At 39.7% G+C, this 26,291-nt stretch overlaps 1 protein-coding gene across 1 annotated transcript in view; it reads left to right on the forward strand.

Moving 5' to 3' along the window:
• The first annotated feature begins 662 nt into the window (after positions 1 to 662).
• Positions 663 to 26,291, forward strand: part of PPP1R21 (protein phosphatase 1 regulatory subunit 21) — a 31,406-nt gene continuing 5,777 nt past the window's right edge. The window contains exons 1-19 of the mRNA XM_065632584.1: positions 663 to 793; positions 3,693 to 3,761; positions 4,189 to 4,335; positions 5,462 to 5,563; positions 6,267 to 6,431; positions 6,531 to 6,589; positions 8,975 to 9,069; positions 11,423 to 11,475; positions 11,868 to 12,017; positions 15,074 to 15,175; positions 15,251 to 15,339; positions 16,174 to 16,310; positions 17,350 to 17,442; positions 20,676 to 20,803; positions 21,189 to 21,341; positions 22,092 to 22,184; positions 23,392 to 23,625; positions 24,427 to 24,462; positions 25,661 to 25,777. Of these exons, the coding sequence (XP_065488656.1) occupies positions 734 to 793; positions 3,693 to 3,761; positions 4,189 to 4,335; positions 5,462 to 5,563; positions 6,267 to 6,431; positions 6,531 to 6,589; positions 8,975 to 9,069; positions 11,423 to 11,475; positions 11,868 to 12,017; positions 15,074 to 15,175; positions 15,251 to 15,339; positions 16,174 to 16,310; positions 17,350 to 17,442; positions 20,676 to 20,803; positions 21,189 to 21,341; positions 22,092 to 22,184; positions 23,392 to 23,625; positions 24,427 to 24,462; positions 25,661 to 25,777 (2,082 nt within the window). The 5' untranslated portion in view covers positions 663 to 733. The remainder of the gene's footprint in view (positions 794 to 3,692; positions 3,762 to 4,188; positions 4,336 to 5,461; positions 5,564 to 6,266; positions 6,432 to 6,530; positions 6,590 to 8,974; positions 9,070 to 11,422; positions 11,476 to 11,867; positions 12,018 to 15,073; positions 15,176 to 15,250; positions 15,340 to 16,173; positions 16,311 to 17,349; positions 17,443 to 20,675; positions 20,804 to 21,188; positions 21,342 to 22,091; positions 22,185 to 23,391; positions 23,626 to 24,426; positions 24,463 to 25,660; positions 25,778 to 26,291) is intronic.

Genomic DNA, 26,291 nt, shown 5'->3' on the forward strand with positions numbered 1-26,291 from the left:
AGGCGACGGCGCTCCAGGCCGAACGCAGTACGAAGCGCCAGACGCTGCCGCCGCCGAATCCCATCCCCGCCACTCGCTGCAAACCATGAGAAACCACCTCACCGCCTTTTGTTTCCCTGAGTCACCGAGGGACCCGCCCCCACGCACGGCCCGCGGGGCCCGCCCCGCGCCGCCTCCGCGCAGCCGGAGCCGCAGGCCCGAGCGCGGGGCTCCCCCTAGCGGCAGCCCTGACCGGGCCGGGGAGCCGCGGCCCCGGCGCTCTGCCCAGGCAGGGGGCGGCTCCCGGGCACCACCCGCCGCTGCCCGCGTCGCGACCCGCGACATGACTCCCCCCACCCGGCCCCGTCCGCCCCGCCTCGGCCGGACGCTGCTCCGAGCGCGCCCGATGCTTTTTTGGGCGGCGTGGGGCCCCGTAGGCTCCAGGCCGCGCGGGGCCCGGCGGCTGTTACTATGGCAACGGAGGCGGCTGCCATCCCCTCACTAGCGTCACGTGGTCCGGCCCGCCCCCTCTTGCGGCCGCGCTCACCCCCGTGCCGCCATCTTGGAAGTTGCGTCAAGATGGTGGCGCCGGCGACTTAAGCTCCGCCCTCCCCCCCCCCCCCCCTCGCGCCCTGGCCACGTGGGTGGTTTTGCGGCGTCATCACGCTCCCGCCGCCTGAACCCGGAAGTGCGTTTTCTCTTGGCGGGCGTGCGGGGCCGGTGGCCGCGTCCCCCCCCCCGAGCCGGCGGGGCCATGGCGGCCGCCGCGGAGCTGCAGGGGAAGTACCAGAAGCTGGCTCAGGAGTACTCCAAGGTACCAGGCGCCACAGCCCGTCCCCGATGCTCCGCGAGCGGCGGCCGCCGCCCCCCGGCTGGTGCCGCCCCGTCCAGCCGCTCCCTGCGCGCGGGCTCGGGCCGTTCCGCGCCGAGCGGCCGCTCTGAGGGGAGGGACCTTCCCGCCCGGCCCGCGGCGCTGCCGCCTGCTCTGCCGCGGCTGGCGGGGCCCTGAGCCCGCCAGCCGGAGCGGGGCTGGTCAGCGCTGAAGCGCAGGTTGTTGCGGTAGCGCTAAGTGTTGGGCCCGAAGGCTGCCTCCTCCTGGGGCCGAGGTGAAGGCGGATTTGGCCGGGCAGAGGGGGAGCACAGCACTGCCGAGCGCCGGCTGAGGAGCAAAGCGGCCTCGTCTGCAGAGCACCCAGTGGGACGGCGGGCTCAGCTACACCAGGGAAGCCAAACTAGCAGTGCTTTCCCTTCCTGCTCCACTTCCCAGTAGGCGTGGAGCTCAGTTATCATTTTGGGTGTGAATATTTGTTAAGGTCTTGGTCAGGTATCTCACTCACAGACTCTGAGTGTACTTTGTCTGGTGGATGTAGGAGTCGAGCGGTGTTAGCAGTGCTTGCAGCGGTGTTGCAGTGTCCTGGGAGTGATGACACTTGATTTCATACTTGCCTCATGTCTGTTCCCAGTCTTCTGCAGCTGTCCAGGGTGGCTTTGCTTCCCGTATCTGGTGCTGCTTAACAGAGTATTTGCGAACACTTCTGGCCCATAGCGGAGAACATCTTTCTAAGGTGCCCGAGGTGACTTTTTAAATGGTGGAGACGTGCTTAACACAGAACTGTTTGTTCTTGTTTCTTCACTAAAAGGAAGAGGAAACTGATGGTCTTGAACGGCATAATTCTTCAACGAGCTTGGGAAAGAAAGCCAGCACTTTGGGTTTGTGTAGCCCAGCATCAGAGTGTTTGGCACAAGGCACTTGACTGTATTTGACACCTTTCTCTAAATTACAGACTAATGTATTTTTAAACACTGTTGTCCTTGGAACTGCTATTAAAAAGCCTGTACAGAATCTAAATTGTTCACAGATATTTATTTTTTTTAATGCTTCCACAAAATCATTTTAAGAAAACAGAATTCACTTTGAGGTTTTGTAGGTCACAGAGTTCGTATTTTGTGTTGCTTTCTACAGTGGCTCTGCTGTACCTTGGAGACTAGAAATGGCTCAGGATAAGGTAATTGAGGGACTTTGCTTGATTCCCAAATAAAACTTTGAGATGTGGGCTTTTGACTATAGCTTCTGAAAGTTTTAGCTACTGGATCCTATTTCTTTTAGTATCGTGGTGTCTAAAAACCTTTCTTTGAACTTCCGTCTTGCAACTTGAAGCTGGTGGTGTTTCATGGATTCTTCATGGAAACTATTTTTTGGTGTCATCCCACTTCTTGTGCAACAACTCCAGGGCATTGTGGATTTGCGGATGACTTTCCTGTTTCTGTAAATGATCGGTTGTTCAATTGGCTGTTTGTGTGCAGGTGGGAATGGAGACTAGCACTGGGAAACTATTTGCCTGTTCACTTAATCAAGTTGTGGAAGCCAAAGGCAGAGGTAGACACTCAAGGAGTGCCAAGGGAAGTACCTGTGAAAGGATTGTGTTCTGTCTTAGTTCATGGCACAGTCCAGAAGAAGGATGTGTGTTTTCAGAGTCTGCTTTGCCTCGAGTTGCAGCTTCTGCCTCTCTTGCACAACCCTGATGGAAGTAATAGTCAAAAGACTCTTTCAACTTGTGACAGCCTTTGATGGGTCACACTTCAGCTTGGCTATCTCAGTGCAGCATGGCTGAGCTAGCTCATTCACTGCGTCTGACATGTTCCTGCATTAGTAGCTGTGGAGAAAAAAAGGTGTAGAAAACTACTGCACTGCTTTTTCTTGCTTTGAAGTCTTTCTGTGGTGCTCTTGCAAGTTTCTTCTCTTGCCTGTGTGATGCCTGAGCAGCACAGTGGGAATACTGCAGAGCAAAGCCTGTGCTTAGCAATGTCAACTGACTTTTGACCTTTCAAATATATTCAGTCATCAGACTGAAAAGATTAGCCGTAGCTGTTTTACATTGAATCTCGCCTTTTATGCATCTGCCAGAGGTATTCCCAAACACTATACAAACCCTTTAAATTTATATCTGCAACAGCTGGACTCAAGCATGTCAAATGAATACAAACTGTCCTTGAAGAAACCAGGATTCAAGGAATGGGAAGATGGAACTGTTGGTGTCCTCATTGCTGCAGGGTAGAGGTACTCTGTGAAGTGACTGGAAAATAGATTTCTTGAGTATCACTTTCCACCGCAGTGATTTTAGCTCAGATTTGTGAACTATATAAGTAAGTGCTAGAGGGCTTTTTCTTCTGTGCTTTCTATGCGTTTTCCTGAAGTGTTTGTCAAGCTGTTCTCTCTAGATCATCTGCAGCTACTGGTAATGAGTGTTTTTGCATTGGAGTATAGTTAAGCTCTTCTGGAACTGATACAGATTTTGACTTTGTGAGCCCTGCTTATGTTCCAGGACCAGTCATGAACAGTTTTGGGGAGAAGAGAGGAGAAACAGAAATAGCACTGAATATGAGCAAGAACTTGATCAGTCAAGGAAGAAGTTGCAACTTTTCCATATTAGTTCAATGTTCTTCAAACCTTAACTGTATTTAAGTAACTGATCTTCCAAGATTTTATTGAGCAAGAATTGTATTCTATTTTACCAAAATATTCAGATGGTAAAGTAACTTCTTGTTTCTCGGCAGTTTAGGATATGAATTGGATAATTTTTTTCAGCCTGATACCACTACTGTCTACCTCAGCAGAATCCTTTAAAAAGCATACACAACTGGTGCTCTCATGAGAGAATATGATGCACATATTTCTTTGTTTTACGTCGTTATTGGCATCTTCTATTTTTCAGCTTCGAGCTCAGAACCAAGTACTGAAAAAAGGGGTTGTGGATGAGCAAGCGAACTCAGCTTCTCTGAAGGTAATATCTAAAAACTGTTCATGTCAGATGTATTAAGCTGTGACAAAATAGGTAGATGTGAGGGGTAAATGGGAATACTTTTTAATCAAAGTATTGCAATTAATAAGGAAGGAACCTGATTTAGTAGAAGAATGTCTGTTCTGCAACCAGTCTTCATTGTTCTCTGTAGGTGCTGACGTTGTAAAAGTGGAAGGTTGCTTCTTCATGAGTAACTTATAGAATGAAGCACCTACTTAAGTGTGATCTGTGGGCAGCTCAAGGAAGTGAAATCTGTGTCTTAGTTAAGCAATACTTTTCACCTCTTCAGTGTTCTAATAGTGAAGAAAGCAATTTTTTCATGTGTTCTTTTTTTAATGTGATACTTCTTATTAAAAGCATGTGTGAAAGTAAGTGTGAAATTCTAAAATTAAACTTTTTGGTCGTTCAGGAGCAACTGAAGATGAAGGATCAATCACTGAGAAAACTGCAACAAGAAATGGACAGCTTGACCTTTCGAAATCAGCAGCTTGCCAAGCGAGTGGAGTTACTTCAAGATGAACTTGCATTAAGTGAAACAAGGGGCAAGAAGAACAAAGTATGTGCTAAAGGCAAAAAAATCTTGCTTAGCAGATGTCTGTAGTTACACTTATACAGTCCTAAAATGACATTTGACCCTTTGAAGGCAACTGTGAGGCTGATGTGGCCCTCGGTGAAAATGAGTTTGACACCCCTGCTGTAGGGCCTCACTGTACGTACATTGTATTGAACATACCCCCACTAAATTCCATGTCACCCTTACTTCAGAGACTTGCCATTGAGACACCATGTAAATCATGTCTAAAACTATTTAGATTAAGATTCAGAAAACTATTTCGATTAAGATTGGGATAGATTATCTGTGGTAGACTGCAGTCCTTCTAGAAGTAGGAGAAGATATGCCTATATGTCAGGTGTTCATAGGCTGACATCAAATGCAGAGGGAGCTTAGCTGTCCCAAGCACTTGAAGTTCGCTGTTAAGTTTAAACATAAACAGTCTTAATTTTGATTGATGATGGTGCTGCCTTTGTTCAGCAGTGTGGGATTTGCTAGTGGTCTCTTGAGTCTTTTGGATGAAATGGGTGGAAAATGAGGAAACAGTTGGCAGAGACATATCTACATTCTCAGGGTAGTTGGTGGACAGTGAAGACCATGTGTTTTCCAGTGCTACTTCATGCCACAGCCCACCATGGGTTAGTGCCCTTTCAGTGATTATTCGTGGTCCCTGCTGAGACCAGACCAGCTTACACCTGGACACTTGGTGGGGGCAGATGTGCCTTAAGCACAGCTGCCAAAACAAATAAGCCTGTGTGTGTAGGGCTTCATATTACTGACTGCATGGAATCATGCAAGATTCAAATGATGTCAAATGGACACCTGCCCCTACAAGCAATTTTCATGTGTGTGTGGGTGTGATGCCTGAATAGAGGCTTTCCTGAGTCCTTATTGAGTTGGTGTTCTACCACTCCACTGTAACAACAGCGTGAAGGAAAATGTGCTGCTTTTAGGCTCATGCTGTGTGCAATATGTGTAGCTTTGGATATATTAATCAATGTAAGAAAGAGATATACTCATCTGCCTCTATTGGGAATTTGCGATGATAAGTGCTTTCATATACTTGGGCATGGGCTTTGGGATACCTGCAGAGATTTGGAGATAATGAACGCATTTTCTTTTCTTCTAGAAAAGTGCAGAATCCTCATCTCAGTTGAGTCAAGAGCAGAAAAGTGTCTTCAATGAAGATCTTCAGAAGAAGATAGAAGAGAATGAACGACTACATATACTTGTGAGTGAAACTCTTCTTAGCCTTTCTTTTTAATTGAGAAAACTGGTCATATTAAGAAAGATACAGAAAAGAAAATGCCATCTGAAAACTAGTGAGTTTAGAAGCTTAGTTGTATTCAAAATGGTAGATTAGATGAGATAGCTTGTTTATAAAGATGTTCACTGGGCAAATGAGAAAGTATTTTGACTTTAGATTCTTAAGACAGCATGTGGAATAACTCGCATAATATGTTTTCTCATTTAGGTTTTTAACTTTTGGTGATGTTTAGCCACCTTACTGAAAATAGCCATATAGTTGGTACTGGGTGGAAATTTCTTTTTAGTTCACTGTTTCAGAATCGCCTTAAAGCTTGAAATATTTCCTGCAAGTTGTGATAATTAAGTCTGGAATTACTTTACCGAAATGGAATGCATTTTACTTCAGTTTAGAAAACCTGAGAAAAACCTTATGGCTCAAGTTTAATTTTGCAGGTGTCTACTATTAATCAGCAATATATTTAAGGAATGCTTGTTACTACAAAAGTTTAATAAACACAATGTGCTTTTTTCCTGAATCTTTTCTATGTAAATGCCGTCATAAAATTTGTATTTATATGACAAATAGTACTTGTTATTTACCTGGACTAGCTAATTGGTGTAACTCATAGGACTAGATTCTGTAGTAAAATGAAGCTTTCATATGAGCTCTGCTTTTCTTCTTTTAGTTCTTTGAAGCAGATGAGCAGCACAAACGTTTAGAAGCGGAGCTGAGAACTAGACTTGAGGTTTTGGAAACTGATGCTGCCCAGCATCAAGCTGTCGTGGACAGTTTAACTAGGAAATACACGGATACCATAGAAAAGCTGCAGAATGATAAAGCCAAACTAGAAGTAAGGAGTTTTTATCTTACTTGCAAGTTTGAAAAGTTCTGAAATGAAATATCTTGCTGTGTCAGTACTTACATTGTGAGATTATCTTCTTGCATAAAGATCAAGTCTCAGACACTAGAAAGAGAAGCTAAGGACTGTAGGCTTCGAACCGAAGAATGGTGAGTGTTTTTATTTAATATAATGAAAAATTCATTTAAAGAAATAACTGCTGTAAAAGATTAACTGATTTATTTTTAGAGAATAATACCTAAAAAAACCCAAAACAAACCCACAACACCCTGAAACTCAAAATTCTGGGCAACAGCGCATTAACATCAAGACGGCAGGTCAGACTTCTTTCCTTCTGCTGAGTGTGTAACTAGACAATCAGTTCCACAGATTCAACTTTCAGTAAGAGCAGTTATCTCAAACTATTTTGAATAGCTGTGAAGGTGATGAAAGCTTGAAGAATTTATTTGTAATGGACTTCTATAAAAAGTAAAGAAACTACTGAACTTGTATGAAACAAAGATTTGTGAGATTTTTATGAACTGCTTTTAAAAATGAAGCTTGAGTAAGATATACTGAGACAACTGACTGAAAAGAATTTCAAAAAATCCCCCTCCGCTCCAAAAGCTTCTTGAACAGTCGCTTTTGCCTCAGGTATAAGAAGCTCAGCTAGAATATTTGGAAGTTTTTGTTGAGGGATTGTATTGTTAGTTTTGGAATAGCTTCATTAGCTTGAAGACAAATTGTAGAAAATAGGAAGAAATTGAGGACTGGGGGCCAAATCAAATTAGGGTGCACTTCTCTAAAGTTCATTATTAAGGTGCATTTTTTAAAGATATATGTGCAGTATAGATATTTAATGGATTAAATGCATAGTGAATGATCAGATGAAGAGTTCCTTCTTTCAAACGGTAACCTTGGAGTATGTATTGTAACTATTTTGATAGATGTGAAGATACTTGAATTCCAATGACTCCCCTGTAATGCAGGCCAGGGTTTCACTAAGAATAACTTGCAAAAGAGGATGAAAGCTGTGGTTTGCTGCTGTTTGCTTTTTAGTAGGGTTTGAAAAACAGTGTAGTCTTGATCTGCTACTGTTCAGTTCAGAGCTTGTCCATCATCTTCTATGATGACGTAAGAAATTGTCCATACTGTTTAAGAAGGGAGGCTTCTAAAAATATTAAAGCCTGACACTATTTAAAATACTGAAATCAGTATCTAATGCACACATGACAGAAGGTGTCTTTGAGAGCACTACTCTTCTGTTTTCCCTACTCTTTCAGGGGAAAGGATCCATTTGCCTCCAACACCCACGCTTTATTCAGGAAAGCCAGGGGATATGAGACTTGACAGCCTGCATGCCTTGAAAATTAAAGGGCAGAATGTAAAACAAAACATATCACACTGCTCGTTTGCTATTCCTTTATAGTACAGAAAGAAAACATCATCCATACTTTTGCAGTTTGTCTTTGAGTTTATTTTCTATCATGCCCAATGATACTGTGGTTCATGCTGTACAGTTTCTATGCAATTTTGGAGCTGCTCTTCAAGATAAATGTTTGTTAATGTATATGAGCTACTTATTGCCCAGTTTCTTCATATCTTACTTGTCTATTTTGGATTATTTTTTCCTTGTTAGTCCTGATAAATTTCCATGTATCAATGTTTTTAAAAAAAAGGAAAAAACTGTCACTTTGACACCTTCCCCCACCCTCCGCTATATGTGCAGGAGTTCTAGATGTCAAACAGGAAGCAAAACAGTGAAGGATTTGGGGGCCTAAGTTGGGTAAGGTGTGGAATTTGGTCTGAATCAATATGCAGTAATCTTTGACATATATACATGTATAATGCTGGAATATGTCACTATTCATCTCAAGAATCTATACTAATGATATTGGTAATCTTAATAACTAAGGTTCACATCTATGTACACAATCAAATGCAAGTGAAGCAGATCTAGAGAAAAATCACTTTTGAATGCATCAGAAATGTAATTGCCAAGTCTTTTGGGAATGAGCCGTGTCATAGCAGGGTTCAAATATGGGGGTTTCAAAGGCTTGTGAGGTATTTCTAATAGTGATGTGACATAGTTAACTGAGTTATCAACAACTCACTGCTTGCATATTGGAATACTGCATTGGATATATTGTAACTACTTTAAAGGCCCTTTTGCATTCCCATTCAAATTCCAGTAGAAAATAATACTTTCATATAGCTTTTACAGTAATTGCAGAATTGGAAAATAATGTAAAGATTAACTCTGAGGTCAGTTTAGCTTCTCAAGAATGGAATGTAGGATTTACAACAGTTTATTGCATCTTTCACTGCATTTCCTAGGGATTAAAATACTGTGCCATATACGAAATATGACATAAAGGAGGAAAAATTATTCCTGTTGTCCTAATTTGATCTAACTTCTAGAAGGAGACAGATACCTGTATACTCAAGGAATGCCTATGGTGAGCTGGGATATTGGTGATACGGGTTAAATTTTAAAGGTTTACAATATATGTGTGTGTGTGTGTGGTTTTTTGTTTTGTCTTTTTGTTATTTAGCCAGCAACAGTTAAAGAATCTTCAAGCAGCTTTGGGCAGTAGACTGGAAGAATCTCTATGCATAATCAATGAAAAAGTACCTTTTAATGATACAAGTATGTATTGCCTTGGTTTCTTGTTTAATTTTGGGTATCCATCTGGAGAAAGTACTCCTTATGAATTAAAATGTATTAGCTGTAAGAAGTGTTGGACATCTGAACAGACTCTTGGAGGTAATTGTAATAAATATTCATAATACTCATCATAATCTTGTCTAGTGGTCTTAAAATACCAAGTTTTTAGATATATATCTTTCTCTCTAATGAAAATTAAAACTTTTGAAAGCTTTTGAGTAATTTGCCACTTGTCTTGCTTAGTGTTGACAGAATATTGTAAAAGATGAAGGAATGCTGTCAATTTATTGTTTTCTCCATAAAGATTTCTTTAGTTATTCATCTCATCTCAGACTATTATTTTTGGCAGGATGTATTCAAGAGTTACAGTAAGTTAAGATGGGGATAAACTAGTGGCTGCAGAGATGTTGACTTTGAGGCATTGCATCAGTAATGGTCTACACATAGTATTAGTGGGAAGTCTGCCAGCGTGGCTCATGTCTGGTCAGAGGACACTCAGACTAGTTCTTACCTGTGGTTTGTCGCAAACCTTTTTGTCTTTTCAGGGGGGAAAAAAAAAACCTTTGAATTTTGAGGACTTTTGCCCGAAGCAACTTTTTTTTTTTTTTCCTCTGCTTCCTTTCCATCAGCTACTAGATAAACTGAAGTGCAGCAGACACTAGGAAGTTAGGAGTGCTCAGCCTTTGCATTGCTTTGGTGCAAGGATTGGTTAGTTTGTGCCAGATCAGTGCTGCATACTGTCTGTTTTTGTGAATAGCTTGAACACAAGGCTGTACTGGGCCAGGCAGCAGTCTGTACTCTTCTGCAATGAGACTAGGAGGACCTGGAACAGTGAAAAAAGCTGGAAGTAGTGGAGAAGGAGCGGAGAAGTGAAAACGGGCTCTTGAATTTCCAGTATGTTTTATTCGCAGCTTTTGCGTTTTTCATTCAGTTTAAAACTTGATGACAGTGTTTTGAATAGCCTTAGGTTCTCTGAAAGCTGATCTGGTGGGTACTGCAGGGATAAGCCTTCTGAGTTCTCTGCTGGGTTGGCAATGCAGTGAGTCTCATTTTAGAAACACCAGATCATTTTCTCTTCAGGAAATGTTGACTCTCATACAGCATGTTATGCATAGGTGTTGGTGCCTGGAGTTGATACCCTTTTAACTTCCTTCCTCTCACAAAGATCACTTTGCCTGGCATCTCTTGGCTGTTTCTACTTCTCTGGCTTCTTTAGCTCTCTTTTTTTTTTTTACAGGTAGTTATCATTGTAGTGAGAACTTCGCAGATAATTTATCTGCTAACTCAGCTGCCATAGGATTATGTTTTCACTTGTGTAGAAAACACTGCAACTGTTGGATGGCTCCTTAGTGGTAGAAGAATGAAAGTCAGGAAGTGTCTGCTGTGGATTCCAACTGCCTTGCTGTAGGCTCTGTAATTGGTTTTAAGTGTAACTAGCAGCTGGATTCAGTTCCAGTAACAGTCAAATGGCTTGTTGGCTGCTAAGCATGATTTTGAGAATAGAAAGATAAAAGCTTTCTGAAGCATTTACTACAAGTAGGAATCAGTAATTTTGGACAGAGTTTTTTGTTCCGAATGCAACTGCATCTTCCCACATGTTAATTGCTGAATGCGAATGATACAATAGGAATTAGAAACTGTTGATTTCCTTTGTGTTCAAACTTTAAAGAGGTAATTATTCCATTTAATTGAGAATGGATGTGATTCCTTTTAAATCTATAAGACTTTGTGATCTGTTCTCTAGGTGCAAATATCCCTCCACCTCTTTAAAACTTGTGCCTGTTTGTAATTGAATAATCATTCTAGTTGCTGTGTAACCAGAATAGAATGCCGAAATATGTGGAGAGTACATCCTGGCCTAAATTATCAATAAATCAAGTACATGTAGGTACATTTAAAAAAAAAAAAGTGTGGGTGGGGGAACCATTAAAAATACATTCATCTTATTTGACAGTCCCTGGAATGTAACTGAAATTTGAAGATCATCTTGAATGCTTTAAGGGTTTTTTTAAAAGATGAATACTGTTCTTTTACACAAGAGGATTCTGCTATTACCTGTCAAATTCAGGGTGTTCAGATGGTTAAAGTTGACTTACAATCTGAGGCAAGTATGGAAGTGCTTTCTCTCCACCTATTCACAGTAACAATTCTTAAGCAAGCATGTTTAGGCCCACTTTATTGAAGCCAGTTGTTTGTATCTTTTAAGTTAATATTACTTTAACTGTAATATTACTGCAATTAAATTTTGTATTTAAAAAGAAGTCACTATTTACCAATAAATGTGTTTTAAAAGCAAAATTTACTAAGTGCATATAACTCAATTTTTGTCCTGTAGGATCTAATCAATACAATGCTCTGAATGTACCATTGCACAACAGAAGATATCAGGTAAGCGCTTTTTATGGCTACATATGCAAAGATGCAACTTTCTACACAGATACTGAATAAAACCAATCATTTTAGTGGCCTGAAATGGCAAAAGCCTATCTTACACCTATCATGATATTCCAAGGAAATTCTGTTCACAGAGCCTCACCGTTTGTATGAAATACAAACATACTTTGTTAGTCGTAGAAAAACATGCCCTTCTGTGTGGCATTGTAGCTTATTCATAAACTTTAAAAATTAAGTTAAAGATAATTACTGCTATGTATTTCAGGCTGAGCTAGTAAAAAGAAAGAAGTCATTGTTAGCGATTTTGTGTATGCAACCATAGAATTTTTTTTTCAAATTTAAATAGGTGCATGTCAGATATCATCATTTTATAACTGTCTTTACAGCTGAAGTTACGAGATCTTGCTGGCCAGGCACTGGCTTTTGTTCAAGAACTTGTAACAGCTCTTTTGAACTTTCACACGTACACTGAGCAGAAGGTACAGATCTTTCCCATTGATTCTGCAACAGACACCATATCGCCATTAAATCAGAAGGTAAAGCTTACAGATTTCAGCTACAAGTATATTTAGTTATGTAGACTTTAATGAGTGAATAATCTTAGTCATGCAAACTTCTGCCACCTTTACTGGAATGCTGTGTGTTCCTGAGAGGCAGCCTCTCCTTCATGAGAAGTTTTTTCTGTTGGGTGAATTCTCTGAGTGTGGGTGAAGGTATGTAGCTGCAGAGAATGCTTTTCCCCTGTGCCTCTGCTACAAGAGCAATATGATAGTCAAATCAAGACTTTGCTTTTTAAGTGCTAAATTAATGTACATTTGTCAAAAGTTCAGCTGGCTTATTTTAAAATACACAAATATTGCACTGCTAAATAGATGGTGTCTTAGTTAATGCACTGGGGCATGGGAGGAGTTGACACAGAAGTTCTTGTGTTTAAGGTGTTCAATAGTAATTTGAAATAAACTGGATGCAAAGTAGGCTTATGAAGGAGAGAAGTTGGACTCTGTTCCCTTGTCAAAAACCAACTTTATAATCTGATTTTGGTCTATTTGTATGAAGACCTTTCCTGTAAGTGTTCTGAAGCTTCAAGTTTATAAAGCATGTGGAACTTATTATGAGAAACCTGACCTGTCTCTTTCTGTGGAACTCTATGGGAAGACTTTTCTGAGAGTATCATTCATTGCTGTTAAGCTGCATCTTTTGACTTCCTATGCCATGAAGCATGGAAAAGTACGTTGTGCACAGGGATTTTTGTGGGGTTGCATATATGTATGCTTTGCTATAAAATCGCTTTAACATCAGAGTTGTTGACTTCATAGTGCAAGTGGACTGATGTACATTTAAGTTGCTGGATGACAGTATTTTCTTATTCAGACTCTAATTTCAATTCAGTAGTTGGTATGGTCAGACTTAAGCTACCAAGAGGGGCGTGATTTGCATTAATCAGATGGCTGCAATGCAGGTAGTGGCAATGTTAACTATCACAAAACGTTCTGGTTGTTGGGAAGACCTCCTTTAACCTCTTTGCAGGCAACAAATTTGCTCGTGAAGGTGTTTATCCACTAGAGAAATCACATTCTATTTACCTTCTCAGTTGTTTCAACTGTTTCAATCAAGAATACACTTCTAAAGCATTCAGCACAGATCTTAGTTTGAGAACAATATTTTCTCGCTCCTGCCACCGAACATACTCAAAATGGCTTATCCTTCTTGTGAAAATTATTCTGCTTTGCCATCTTCCAAATTCTTTGAGATAGGAACTGTGTCTCCTTGTTTAAGCGGCCCAGTGTGGTGATTGGATTCTACAGACACTACTGCAGTTTACACGAAGGGGATAAAATCAGGTTTCTTAGATGTCACTTGTCACACACTTTTTTTTTCTTAATGTCCTAGTTAACACTTTGCTTTTCAGCAGAGAAGTGCTTTCACACAGCTGAAACATGCAGCTTAATCAGAACTGTAATTCGATTCCTGTTTTGACTCTGATTCTATACTTCAGGCTTTGTTTTCGTAATTATGTGTCTTGTAGTCTACCCCATTGTATACCCCATGACCTGACTGCATCAGTGCATGCTGTCTCTTGGGACTTTTGCCTTGACTTTCCAGCAGTGAAGCATCTTCATCACTCACTGAAGCTGCTGTTGCTCCTGTGTTTTTGATTAATTTATCTATTTGTTTGGCAAGTGTTCTCAGTGTGGTCTTAGCTACTCCACTGAGTGGTTCAAAAACCTCCCCTTAATGTGGTAGAGAAAATGAGACGAGTGTCACATAGTGGCTTAGCACTCTTGCACTGATTTATTTTTCCCCAACTCCAGGTCTTGTCTGGCGCTTTCGAGCTATTTTCCCCACCAAACACTCAAAGTAGATGTGGACAATTCCCTTCCAGGTTCAAGTATTCCTTTTCTCTTTAAGTATTGGATTGCTGGGTTCTGCTGGGTCTTCAGCATCATGCCAGATAACTCCAGTCCTCTCTCTTGCAATACAAGTCAGGAGCGTTCTGCATGTATTACTTCTTCCTCCTTAGATTTAGGAATTTTCCCTAATTCCATCCAGATTTGTGCATGCATGAATGAGAGCTTGGCATCTCTCCTCTTGTTAACACTGTGTTACTGCACTGTAATAATTCAATAAATTATTAAAATTTCTCACACCTTATTTGCCTGGGACCTTTAGCTACTATTGTGGTATAAATAATGAAAGGTGAAGGTATCTTTCCATGGGGTAAAATAAAAGCCAAGATCACTTTTGACTACCTACGTCAATCTCTGGAAAAAGCTTTTTGTAATACTGTGGTATCAAAATTGAGAGCTGACAGTACTGTTACGTTTTGACTGTAAGAGTAAACACCTTTGTTCTTGGGCATACTTTTTGAGGGCAAAATTACTCACAGAATTTACTTAAGCAATTTTTAGCCAAGTCAGTTCTATGAGGCCAAAGTTTTATAATTGCCCAAACCTGTCATAGTTCTTGAACGGAAGAATTCTCCGTTTGATTAGTTACTGCTCCATCCTTTGCATTGGCATAGGCACGCTTTGACCGTGTTGAAAACTGGACTGGACACAGATGAAGATTAAAATGTATCTCTTGCTCTCAGTTTCAACTGGGTTTAGTTCTTCAATGCTTTGTTCAGTGTAGCTGTGCAAATGTTTGTGCTGATGCAGAGGACAAGGGCTGAGAGGCAAACAATAGCTGGGAGAAAGGTAGGATGGTTTATTCTGGTGGCTTAATGGTGCATGGAGCTAGCCTTAATTTGATGGAGTTGAGCAAGGAATGCAACAATATTTAAACATAAAAAGCAGGGGTTTGGTGTGCTGTGCATGGCAGTTAAAATGAGAGAGGGTGCTGTGGCAAAGCCCTAAATAGGGTTTTGCCTGGACTTCCATTGTAGTCTTCACTGTTTCTCACTTTCCCTCAAGGTATGTGTTTGTGGGTCTTGTAGAGGAGGCTGCTGTACATCACTGGACTGTTGTATCTTGTTAGTGACATCCTGGGGATCATTTAAGATGACAGGTGCTTTGCTAAAGTTCAATTGTTAACTTGAAAGAGTTTGCAAGAGCCTTCAGCAAGCACCATTTTAAAATCTCTCTGTACTCAGTTTTCACAGTATCTTCATGAAAATGCTTCATATGTTCGCCCTCTGGAGGAAGGAATGCTTCACTTGTTCGAGAGTATTACAGAAGATACTGTGACAGTCCTGGTAAGATTTTATATTTTTGGTATTGAAAAATATTTTCACAGAGCAAAAATGCTTATGCGGTGTTTTTCCTTCTAGGAAACAGCTGTGAAATTGAAGGCCTTCTCAGAACACTTAGCTTCCTACTTACGCTTTTTAAGAAAGATTCTTCCTTATCAGTTAAAAAGGTACTTTTAATTTGATAGATCAAATTAAAGGGGCACTAAAGTGTCAGGTGTGCAGCATTGTCAACATCTACATCTGTTTAAAAGGCAGAACTACTTTTTTTTTTTCCTGCTGGTTTTTGAGCTTTCAGGTTATGAATGTTTTTTTTTCAGCTGGACATTAGAGTTAAAAACAGGTGTTTTAAAGCCTTGTTTACCCTCTCACAGATGAGAATTTAAGGAAAGCTGCACAGATTTTTAATGTTTCCTCATGTTATTCAATAGCATTGGTACTGTTCAGGTACAATACACTGAAACTGTTAACTTCTTGAGTCTGTCTGAAGATTATTTATCATATGGTAAATATAACAATGTAGTAAAACTTGCCTAGTTGCACATCCCTTCTGCAGGGAAATTCCTTGTTCCCGAGTGGGTCAAAGGGATGTGAATTATTAGTGCAAAGGCTTGCTTAAAAAGAGATTTTGAATTAAGGAAGAAGGGAGAAGCTTGTTTTATTCCTTTTTTGTACATATTCTCCTGCTCCTTGGGAAGCAAAAGGTAAATTATACGTAGTAGAGGAAAGAGTCTTCAAACTAATGCAATCAATCCCTTGCCATGAGCGTGAACTGTTCCTGGCTTGTGACTGAAGCTCCTAAGAGTGGGGATAGTACATGGACACGGTAATTTTCATGTATTGCTAAGTTACTCTGATATGTTAACCTTTCTAAAATAAATTCCTAGTCTGTTATTGCTTTGGACTGGGAATGTCAAGAACACTAGTTACGTACTCCAAAACTCATGAACTTGTTTTTTAAAATAAATGCTCACTTTTAAAAAACATAATTCATATATTCCTAGTTTGGAAGAAGAGTGTGAGTCTTCTCTTTGCACAGCTGCTTTGAGAGCTAGAAATATGGATCTGCACAGAGACATGAAAAGGCTGACTGCAGTCTTTGAGAAGCTACATACATATGTTAGTCTTCTTGCCTTACCAAGTAAGTTTTGGTTCTGTTGGTTACTTTGTGACTGGAAGGTATAGTTTTCCTCTCAGATTAGTTTAAAAAAAACCAAACAAAACCCAGACAAAAAAATCCCAGAGAACACCCCGCCACACCAAAAAATCATGCACAAAACCCCCATGCTTCTGTGATAGAGGAAAACAGAAAACAAGGTTAATGCTACTCTTTAGGTACAGTCTAAACTATGAGGCAAGTGAGTTCTGCATTATGGTCCATCAAATTGGATCTTCTGATCCAGGCTGGGAGACTTGAGTGTGCTGTGGAGTGTTTATTTAATGCTCCGCAGTCTTCTTTTGGGATAGACATGGGCATGGAATAGCCCTGGAAATCACCAAGCAGTCATGGGGTACCACATTTTAGATAGTCATAGTTAACTGTAGAGGAGAAGAAATGACTGTAGGTTTTTATAGTAAAACTGACAATACATCTTTTGTCATCTCTTAATCATCAAATTGCTAATAAACTATATTTTATTACTAATTACCGCTTCCAACTCCCCTTGTTCTATTAAATGACAGCTCTCATGGTAATGACTAAATAAAATTAGGTAAAACCTTTGTGTGTATGTGTGTGGGAAAACTATATCCAAATGCATACTGTAAATAATAAGCAGAAATAGTTATTGTATAGCTACAGGTTATTTCAGTCTTCACTCTTTAGAAGGGCCCAGATGGTCCTTCCAACAACAGTGGGCATGTAGATCTTTCTCTGTGTGTAATTGCTTTTTGAGACTGAAAGAGCTGATATTTGTAAAATCTGAATGAAATTTAGGGAACTTGAAGGCTCTTACCTGCCTACTCTGGCAAAACTTAGTATATATATATATATCTAATATTAAAAGAAGGGGAAATTTAAGTAAACAAATCTGTTATGATTCTTTAGTTCTAAAGATCGTACTCCATGCAAGTAGTTCTAGTAGGTGGAAATTGGATGATTTTTCAAAGCTAACTTTTTTTTCATTTGAGGCTGAGTATTTTTTTCCTCTTTTTTTTTTTCTTCTGTATGGTACTTTAAGGTACAAAACCAGCAGGACTTCTTAGGACAAATTACAACATGGTGTTTACAAACATTGCCACAAGTCTTCATGGGTTTCATGACATTTTAAAAGGTGAGAATATAGGAGGAGTGGTATGTTTAAGCTCTGTTTTTTCCTATTTAACATAACACAAGTACACTCTCTCTCAGTAACAATGTTAAATGTGTAATATTGTGATAAATCTGGTTTGTTTTGCCTTTACAAACTAAGATATAAGAAACTAAACCTTCTACTTGTTTTGGACATGCATGCGTGTTTTTCACTGCTCCATTCTGTTGGCTTTGTTCTAAGTCACTGGAATATTTAATTGTGCACTCTAGATCTTCCTGAGCAGTATCACATTAGTTACTGAACTTCAGTGCTTTAGTGGAACTAGCATACTGAATGGAATGCCATTAAATATACATATTTTCCTCTGCTTTTGTACTGTTGACATAGTACTTGCCTTAAAAGTGGATTTTTTTTCTTACAGTTTCTAGGTTTATTACTATTTTTAACATGAATATATAACAAAAGCTTATAAAGAAGTCTGATTTCCTTTTGAAATTTACCATCCTCCTTGAAAATGACTTATCTTCCTTTTATCAGAAAGGCATGAGCATGTTATGTTTTCAATGAAGTGATGTTTGGTTAAAACTCAGATTTTTAAACCACTGATAATCTCTGTATATCCTAGAATTTCTGTAACATGTCCGTGTAGCTGTTCCCAGGAAGAAAATAATCCATATATGTGATTTTTTTTTTAATAATAGTCAGCTGTTGAAAAGTTAGGCTTTTGTAATTTTAAACAAAATGTTTTTATTTCCTCTAGTCTTTTAGTAATAATGTCAGTAGCACTGCCCCATTTTGCAGTGTCCCTGTTTTTTAAAAGATTGTACTATTGTACTATCTCTAATAGAGATTGTACTACAAAGTTAAGACACTAAACCAAGAGTTTATGGAACGCCTTATCCTTGATGCCATCTTAAGACATATCAAGGATAAAAGGGTCATCAGGGACAGTCAAAATGGCTTCACCAAGGGGAAGTCGTGTTTGACCAACCTCATAGCCTTTTATGAAGACGTAACAAGGTGGATTGACGATGGCAGAGCAGTGGATGTGGTCTACCTTGACTTCAGCAAAGCATTTGACACCGTCTCCCACAGCATCCTCACGGCAAAACTGAGGAAGTGTGGACTGGGTGATCGGGTAGTGAGGTGGACTGCAAACTGGCTGAAGGAAAGAAGCCAGAGAGTCGTGGTCAATGGGGCGGAGTCTGGTTGGAGGCCTGTATCTAGTGGAGTGCCTCAAGGGTCAGTTCTGGGACCAATACTATTCAATATATTCATCAATGACTTGGATGAGGGAATTGAGTGTACTATCAGCAAGTTTGCTGATGACACCAAGCTGGGAGGAGTGGCTGACACGCCAGAGGGCTGTGCTGCCATCCAGCGAGATCTGGACAGGCTGGAGAGTTGGGCGGGGAAAAATTTAATGAAATATAACAAGGGAAAATGTAGAGTCTTGCATCTGGGCAGGAACAACCCCAGGTTCCAGTATAGGTTGGGGAATGACCTATTAGAGAGCAGTGTAGGAGAAAGGGACCTGGGGGTCCTGGTGGACAGCAGGATGACCATGAGCCAGCACTGGGCCCTTGTGGCCAAGAAGGCCAATGGCATCCTGGGGTGTATTAGAAGGGGGGTGGTTAGTAGGTCGAGAGAGGTTCTCCTTCCCCTCTACTCTGCCCTGGTGAGACCTCATCTGGAATATTGTGTCCAGTTCTGGGCCCCTCAGTTCAAGAAGGACAGGGAACTGCTGGAGAGAGTCCAGCGCAGGGCCACAAAGATGATGAAGGGAGTGGAGCATCTCCCTTATGAGGAAAGGCTGAGGGAGCTGGGGCTCTTGAGCTTGGAGAAGAGGAGACTGAGGGGTGACCTCATTCATGTTTATAAATATGTAAAGGGTGGGTGTCACAAGGATGGAGCCAGGCTCTTCTTGGTGACAACCAATGATAGGACAAGGGGCAGTGGGTTCAAGCTGGAACACAAGAGGTTCCACTTAAATATGAGAAGAAACTTCTTCTCAGTGAGGGTGCCAGAGCCCTGGAACAGGCTGCCCAGGGAGGTTGTGGAGTCTCCTTCTCTGGAGACATTCAAAACCCGCCTGGACGCCTTCCTGTGTAACCTCACCTAGGTGTTCCTGCCCTGGCAGGGGGATTGGACTAGATGATCTTTCGAGGTCCCTTCCAATCCCTAACACTCTGTGATTCTGTGATTTTGTAACCTAGAGAAGTTTATTAATAAATACCTTCTGCCTCTTAATATAGTTACTATAATCTAAAACCAACATAACTTATACTTCATAAAAAGAAATAAAGAAAATAGAAGTGAAGTACTGAAGAAAATTGTAAGTAGAATTAATTTGCTAGCAACAGAAAGGTTGTGCTTAACACATCACACTCCCCTACTCCAGAATGCTTCATTTGTCACTTCTCCCTTCCCAACCCAAGCTAATTTCTGACTGCTTAAGCTTGCTTCAAATTGTAATTTCTGGTGGCCATGGCCTGTGATTTTTTTTTTTTTTTTTTTTTTTTCCGTTCTGTAGCGATAGTACTTTATTGTAAAATAGGGGCAAAGTGTTCACTTGTCAAATAATTACTTATTTTTAATTAGGCAAAGTTGGGAATGTTTGTTCTTACATGATAAATACTTGAGTTTTTTTAAATTTTGGTGCTGTTGAAATCAATTAGCGTATTTAACCTAAGATGTTTTTGTGAATGACTTTCAGAAAATTCTGTGGGTTTTTTTTCTCTGAAGACTGTTCTGTTGATTTTGCCTGAAAGGATTTTAGAATATAGGGAGTAGCATTCTAAATTTCTGGTAGTCTCTCAGTTTTGCTCTGACAGAATTAAAATACTCTTCCCTTCCAAGTCATGTAATCTTAAGATTCAGATATTGAACATAAGTAAAAATTGTATGTTTTGTGTCCTGATGTAAAGGTGTGGAAATGGAAAGTATACTTGTGAAATGAAATGCTAGTTCAGTGTGAGCTTGGATCTGCTAAATAGCTATGTTTTTTGGGATACAGAGTACACTTAAATATACACCTTTATTCTGCCTTATGTAACACGTATAATATGTTCCTTGTGATCACAGTTGTCTAAGGTAGTATACCAAAGAACTAAGAGCATCCAGAATAAACTTTTATACAACTCGCTTAAAGAGGAGAAAAGTGTTTGAAGCCCAAAGTCATAAGCTGAATTTGAAAATGGTTGCTTAAACAGACAAAAAACGTATTTTGATGTAAATGTGTGTTCTTTTTCTAGACATTTCCAAGCACTACAGTCAGAAAGCTACTTTAGAACAAGATGCTCCAACTGCCACACAGAAACTCTTAACTACAAATGACTGTATTTTATCCTCTGTTGTAGCTTTAACTAATGCAGTGGGCAAGGTAATGGATATTTTTGTTTCAATGTAATGCCCTCACTTGTGCAGAGTGGTTGTGGTGTTGGGGTTGTTTGTTTTTTAACCTTAGTTGAGTGATTTGGAAAATCTAGGTGTGCTTCTTATTAATAAACTATAGTATCAGGTTTGTTCTGAGGTATTTTCAGGCTACAAGATAAAAACAGCTGAATGGCCAATAAAATAGATACTGTGAAGAGGATGCTTTGGATTAGTAAGGTCTAAGTTATGTGGAAGACCCTGTAGCTTGTTTGAATCTCTTGTTGTGAAGTCCAGTTTCACTAAATACTGGTCTTTCTCTCGAAAGAGTAATTGCTCTCATGAGTTTTTCTGGTCAATTTAATTTGAAAAGTGATTCTTCTTGATGTGTCTAGATTGCCTCGTTCTTTAGCAACAACTTGGATCACTTCACTACTTCGCTGAGCTATGGCCCCAAAGGAGGAACAGAGTTCATCAGCCCTCTTTCAGCTGAGTGTATGCTGCAGTACAAGAAAAAGGCAGTCGCTTACATGAAGTCTTTGAAGAAGGTTTGTTCAGCTAGCATGCTTGCACAGAGAAAGCACAATTCAGTTGATAGTTGGTTATGCCAAAGAGAATACAAACTAAGGTTTTTCAGTATTTGGCATTGATTTTTCTCTGAATGAGAATCTTTGGCTGAGGAAATGGAACCCTTAGAGCAATAATGCTATTGAAAAACTTAAAGAGCGTAGTTGCTGTCGCAACTGAGGGCATGTGCCAATTCTGCCATTACCCATTTCCGCTAATTATTTCTGTGCCAAGACTCCAAGGAGAAGAGGGTAGCTGCTTATTTAGATTTCCTCTAATATTCACCAGGAATATGGAGTGAATTACATCATATTCTTTTACTTGCATTCACTGGAAGACAGTTGAGAGCTACAGGGGAAAAAAGCAGCTGAGGAGGAGGAGAAAATGTGCTGAACCAAAGAATTGAACATTGCCAGATCTCGCTGTTCTCTCCATTGAAATCAACAATTAAGTGATGGTGTAGTTAACAGTTATCATTAAATAAGTTAATGCAATGTCTGTAAGGTGGACCTTAAGATGCATTTGATCATTAAGTAACACCTGGATTCTTTTGAGCATTTTTTAATCAAGTATGCATTTTCAGGTGGTATTTTTTTTACTGACTGGTAAACACTAGATAGATGTTTTTCTTCCATTTAGTAAAGTAAGGAGGGCAATAAGAAAATAAATGTAGAATACATATTCTCATCGACTGTGAAACATGTTTTGAGGTTTCTTTTATCCTTCTGCAGCCTTGTGCAGATTCAGTGCCTTATGAAGAGGCTTTGGCTAATCGTAGAGTTCTTCTGAGTTCCACAGAAAGCAGAGAAGGTCTTGCACAACAGGTATTTTGGTATAAATTTTATTAATGTATATGATCATGTATTTTATAAAGGTAAAGTGGTATCAAATAGTCTCCACACATTTATGTGTGTGGTTGTTTGTATGTATAAATGCATATTATGAAACTTAAAATTAGACAGTAGATGTCTTATCTGTAGAGTTTGAAAGTTAAACTTGTCCTTGTCAGTCTGGGCTATCCAAGACTTGTTTTCCTGTACCTGCAGAATGTATGTGTAATTATAAGAGATAAGATTATGCCATTGTTGTCTTCATTTATAAATATGAGAAGTCAGGCAATCTTTAATAATTCAAATAAATGCAAAATAGAGACAAGAATAAGGTATATGAAGTATTCACTTATTATGTGCTGTTTTGAGTGCATTTTTGGACTGTGCACGATTTATTAGCACTGGTTAAGAACAATGATTTTTCTTCTGAGTTAAATCTATTAACAGATTACAGCTTATCATTCTAGCAGTGTACATATATTTTTTTTTTTTTTTTTCTGGAAGGTGAGGCAGAGGGAGGTTAAATGGTATTCAAAAGGCCTATACAGTATGCCAATTTACTTAAGTGAATGAGAATGGCCAGTTGATTAATACTATAACTTCTTTATTAGCTTGAATGTTCAGACTGTGCTTGAGTCACCATCATTGAACTTTTACAGAAGATGATTACTTAGTGTTGTGGGTTTTTCTGTGTGTGTAGCCAATATTCAAAGTGTACTAGGAAGGATGAGATGAATTTCAACAGAAGTGTATGGAGTGATATGATGTAGTGTTCCATAGTTGATTTCTCACCTGGACAAGTGGGTTCTTCTGTCTGAGTGAGGTGGGCCAGGCAGGTGGGAGGGGAGAGATTGTTGTTCTAGCACAGAACAAGACAGTGCTAGTGCCCAGCACACAGCTTCCAAGTTTTTGTAACATTTTTCCCTGCTTTGATTTTCAGCTAGTATGTTGTTGCCAGTTCTATGAGCTGTAACTTTGTGATGCGTGTTTCAGGCTAATTAAACAACATGATCATTTTTGACACATGACTACAGCTAAGTGTACAGCTCAAATCAATAGTCATTCAGCTGCTGCATTATTCATTAGCTCACTTACGTAATGATTGAAAATAATACTGTCTTCAGACATTCCCTGTGTGTGACCTTTTTTTTTTTCTCCCTTGCGTTCAATAACCTGGACTGTAAACTTTCTCCTCCTAAAGGTCCAGCAGAGTTTGGAGAAAATTGCAAAACTTGAACAAGAAAAAGAACACTGGATGTTGGAGGCCCAGCTAGCTAAAATAAAGCTAGAGAAAGAAAACGAAAAACTGAAGAACTCTCTTAGTGGACATTTGACTGAAACTATCCAAGAGCGTTCTGTTTTGACTAATGTAGCTGAACAAAAGAAGGAAACCACAGAAAAGAGTCCAAGGGAACTTATTAAAAGTACTAGCCTGGTAAGTGAGCTTTTTCCTTCGATAAAGAAAAAACTGCTTTTTACAGTAGTAGTACTGTTTGAGTGGAACACTTAATAATGAAAGCTGCTTGACTGTGGTGAAATGCATTCACACTTGAGATTGTTTTGAAATCCTCATTTTGAAGTAAACTGGAATCTTAAGTTTTTGGTCCTGTATTTGATCTGTTAGGAGTTTGAGGAGAAGGGCTTTTTTTAGTCATGATGCTTAATGTAACTCACGGGTCGACATATTGTATAAGTATTTCCCATAAACCTAAATCTCTGGTCCTGTTGAGCTCAGAAAAAAACCTCTTGACTCAAGGAAGATAGTCTTCCATGAAACGAGTTACTTGCATACACCCCTCTGCTAGAGTTCTGTCAGTACTTCACGCTGAACTGTCAAACAGGAAAGAAAGGAACTCGGAAGGTGCTCAAGAAATCCAGGCTGGCTTTCCTTGCTCTTGAACGTGAAAAGTAATGTTTCAATGCACTAATGAACCACTGAATTAGTTTCCTGTAATCAAGTAGTTGCGTAATCATGAGAGCTAGGTGCATTGTGTTGCTTTTTGTGTACATCATAAAGCAAAGGATATATTCGCAGAGTTGGTGTGAGCTTTAATTCTGCTCAAGGCATTAATGTGTATTATTTCCCTTGTTTACGTTACAGGTTGAATTACTTAAATTTTGTATTAGTTTTAGCTGTTGCAAAATTTTTTAATTAAAGTCTGAAGCCAAAATGACTTCCAGCTATAGTATCTATTTTTGCGATTTTCACTTAAGCACATTTTCTTCCTTGTTCTAGGTTGGAATGTTGGCTATAACTACTGATAATGAAAAGGTAATCTGTTTTAAACAATATCAAAGTACATCTGGTAAATACTTCAATTCTGGTTCTGTTAAACTCATTCCAAAGGTCTAATTAGCAAGAATACTGTCATATAATGACATGAGTCACCCATGTAGTCTGTATAGTATAACTTCAAGTTTCTGAAATGCATATGTTTCTTAACTTTCTTCTTCTGTTTAGTGAACTGTTATCTTATATTCATGTAAGCAGTTTGGAGCAGTGTGAGCTTTGGTCCAGGTTTGTTCCCTGTAGTTTGAGGAAAGCATTGGTCTGGTTGTCCTTCAGTAACCCTAACTGCATTCCAAGCCTCAATTCTTAACTCCTGAGGAAGGGCCCAAGCTGCAAAAAAGCCCCTGACTGTAGTGCCTGGTGTTTAACACTTAAGTACAGGCTATCCCAAACCAGAGGTCACAGTGAAAAACTTCAAACCAGCTGCCAGACTAAATGTTAACTCTTTGTTTAGCACTGCTATAGTGTAACGCTTGACCCAGGAAGAGCTTAGCAAGGCAAGAGTCAGCGCTTTCCCTCTTCTGACACTGCAGGGAACTGATGTGTATTTTAGTCTACTCCCCCTTTTCCTCTGAAGGTGTGATTAAAAAGGGACTGGGAGCCAGATAATAACTGATAGAAGTTCTTAGAAGCTGCTGCTTAGTGCTAACCTTAAAGGCAATGACAAGTCATGTGAAAGCTGCCTCTAGTGGGTTACTCTGTAACGTACAGTAAACTGGGGACTTGTGTGTGTTGGTTTTTAACTTCAAATATCTAAACAAACTTCTGGAATATACAAAATAAGAAATAGTTCTGACTGTTGTGAGTTTCTGAAATTTAGTTATGCAAAGGAATTTTTCCTTGTTGGGAAAATTAGTAAGGTTTTATGTAAGTGAAAGCAGCCTATTTCTACAGTGGATTTGCATTTTCATCAGAAACTTGATAAGTTAAATCACGCTAACTTCTTACATCTTTAGTCAGCTCTTTGTCCTTTAAAGTCTGACACTGAGAGTCACCATCAGAGTGACAAATTGCAGAGTGACCTGCTGTAATTTGTCTGAGTTTTGGGGAATTTAATGCTTTCAGGTAGAGCAGCCAGGCCTCAGGAGGGAAGAAGAGAAGTCAGTATAGTGGACAATGTTGTGATGCAAGTATTCAGTGTGCTAAATATAAATATCTGTTTAAATTTTTGCTTTGCCAGGCTCCAGATGTTGAGTCTCGTGAAGACCTGATAAAAACCCACTATATGGCAAGGATAGCAGAGCTTACATCTCATTTGCAGCTCGCTGACAGCAAATCAGTACACTTTCATGCTGAGGTGAGCATGCAGGCAGTGTCGATACTGAAAAGAGTAAATCCCTTTTTGAACTTTCCACAGGCAAGCATTATGACAGTGAGTTTAGGTATGTAGAACACAATGTTTCATAAAAATCCCCTCCCGGAATATGTTTTTTAGCTGTGGTCTTGTATGCATAGAACTGGATTTTATGGAAAGATTTTTTTTGAATGAATAAATAAATCCTTTGGTAGCCTTGTCTTGGGTGTATTAAGTAGTGCAACGTGTGTCATGTATAGGTTTGTTCGTATAAGCTGAAGCAGCTGGCTTTAGTTACCAAGCTAATTTTGCATTCATTTTAAAGTGATGCTGACGTCATTAAAAGACATTTGAGTGTATCATTAAGTGATGAAAATGGCTCTCCTCCAAGAAACTGGATCTCAGGCAGAAGTTATACTTAACTTTGAGAATTAACAAAACAATTCATTGTATCTATGACTTCTTGTTTTCAATCAAAATTACATATGATTTGTCTTGAAAGTAGTGGCCATTTCAA

This window comes from Caloenas nicobarica, chromosome 3 (assembly GCF_036013445.1).
Source record: "Caloenas nicobarica isolate bCalNic1 chromosome 3, bCalNic1.hap1, whole genome shotgun sequence".
NCBI lineage: Eukaryota > Metazoa > Chordata > Aves > Columbiformes > Columbidae > Caloenas > Caloenas nicobarica.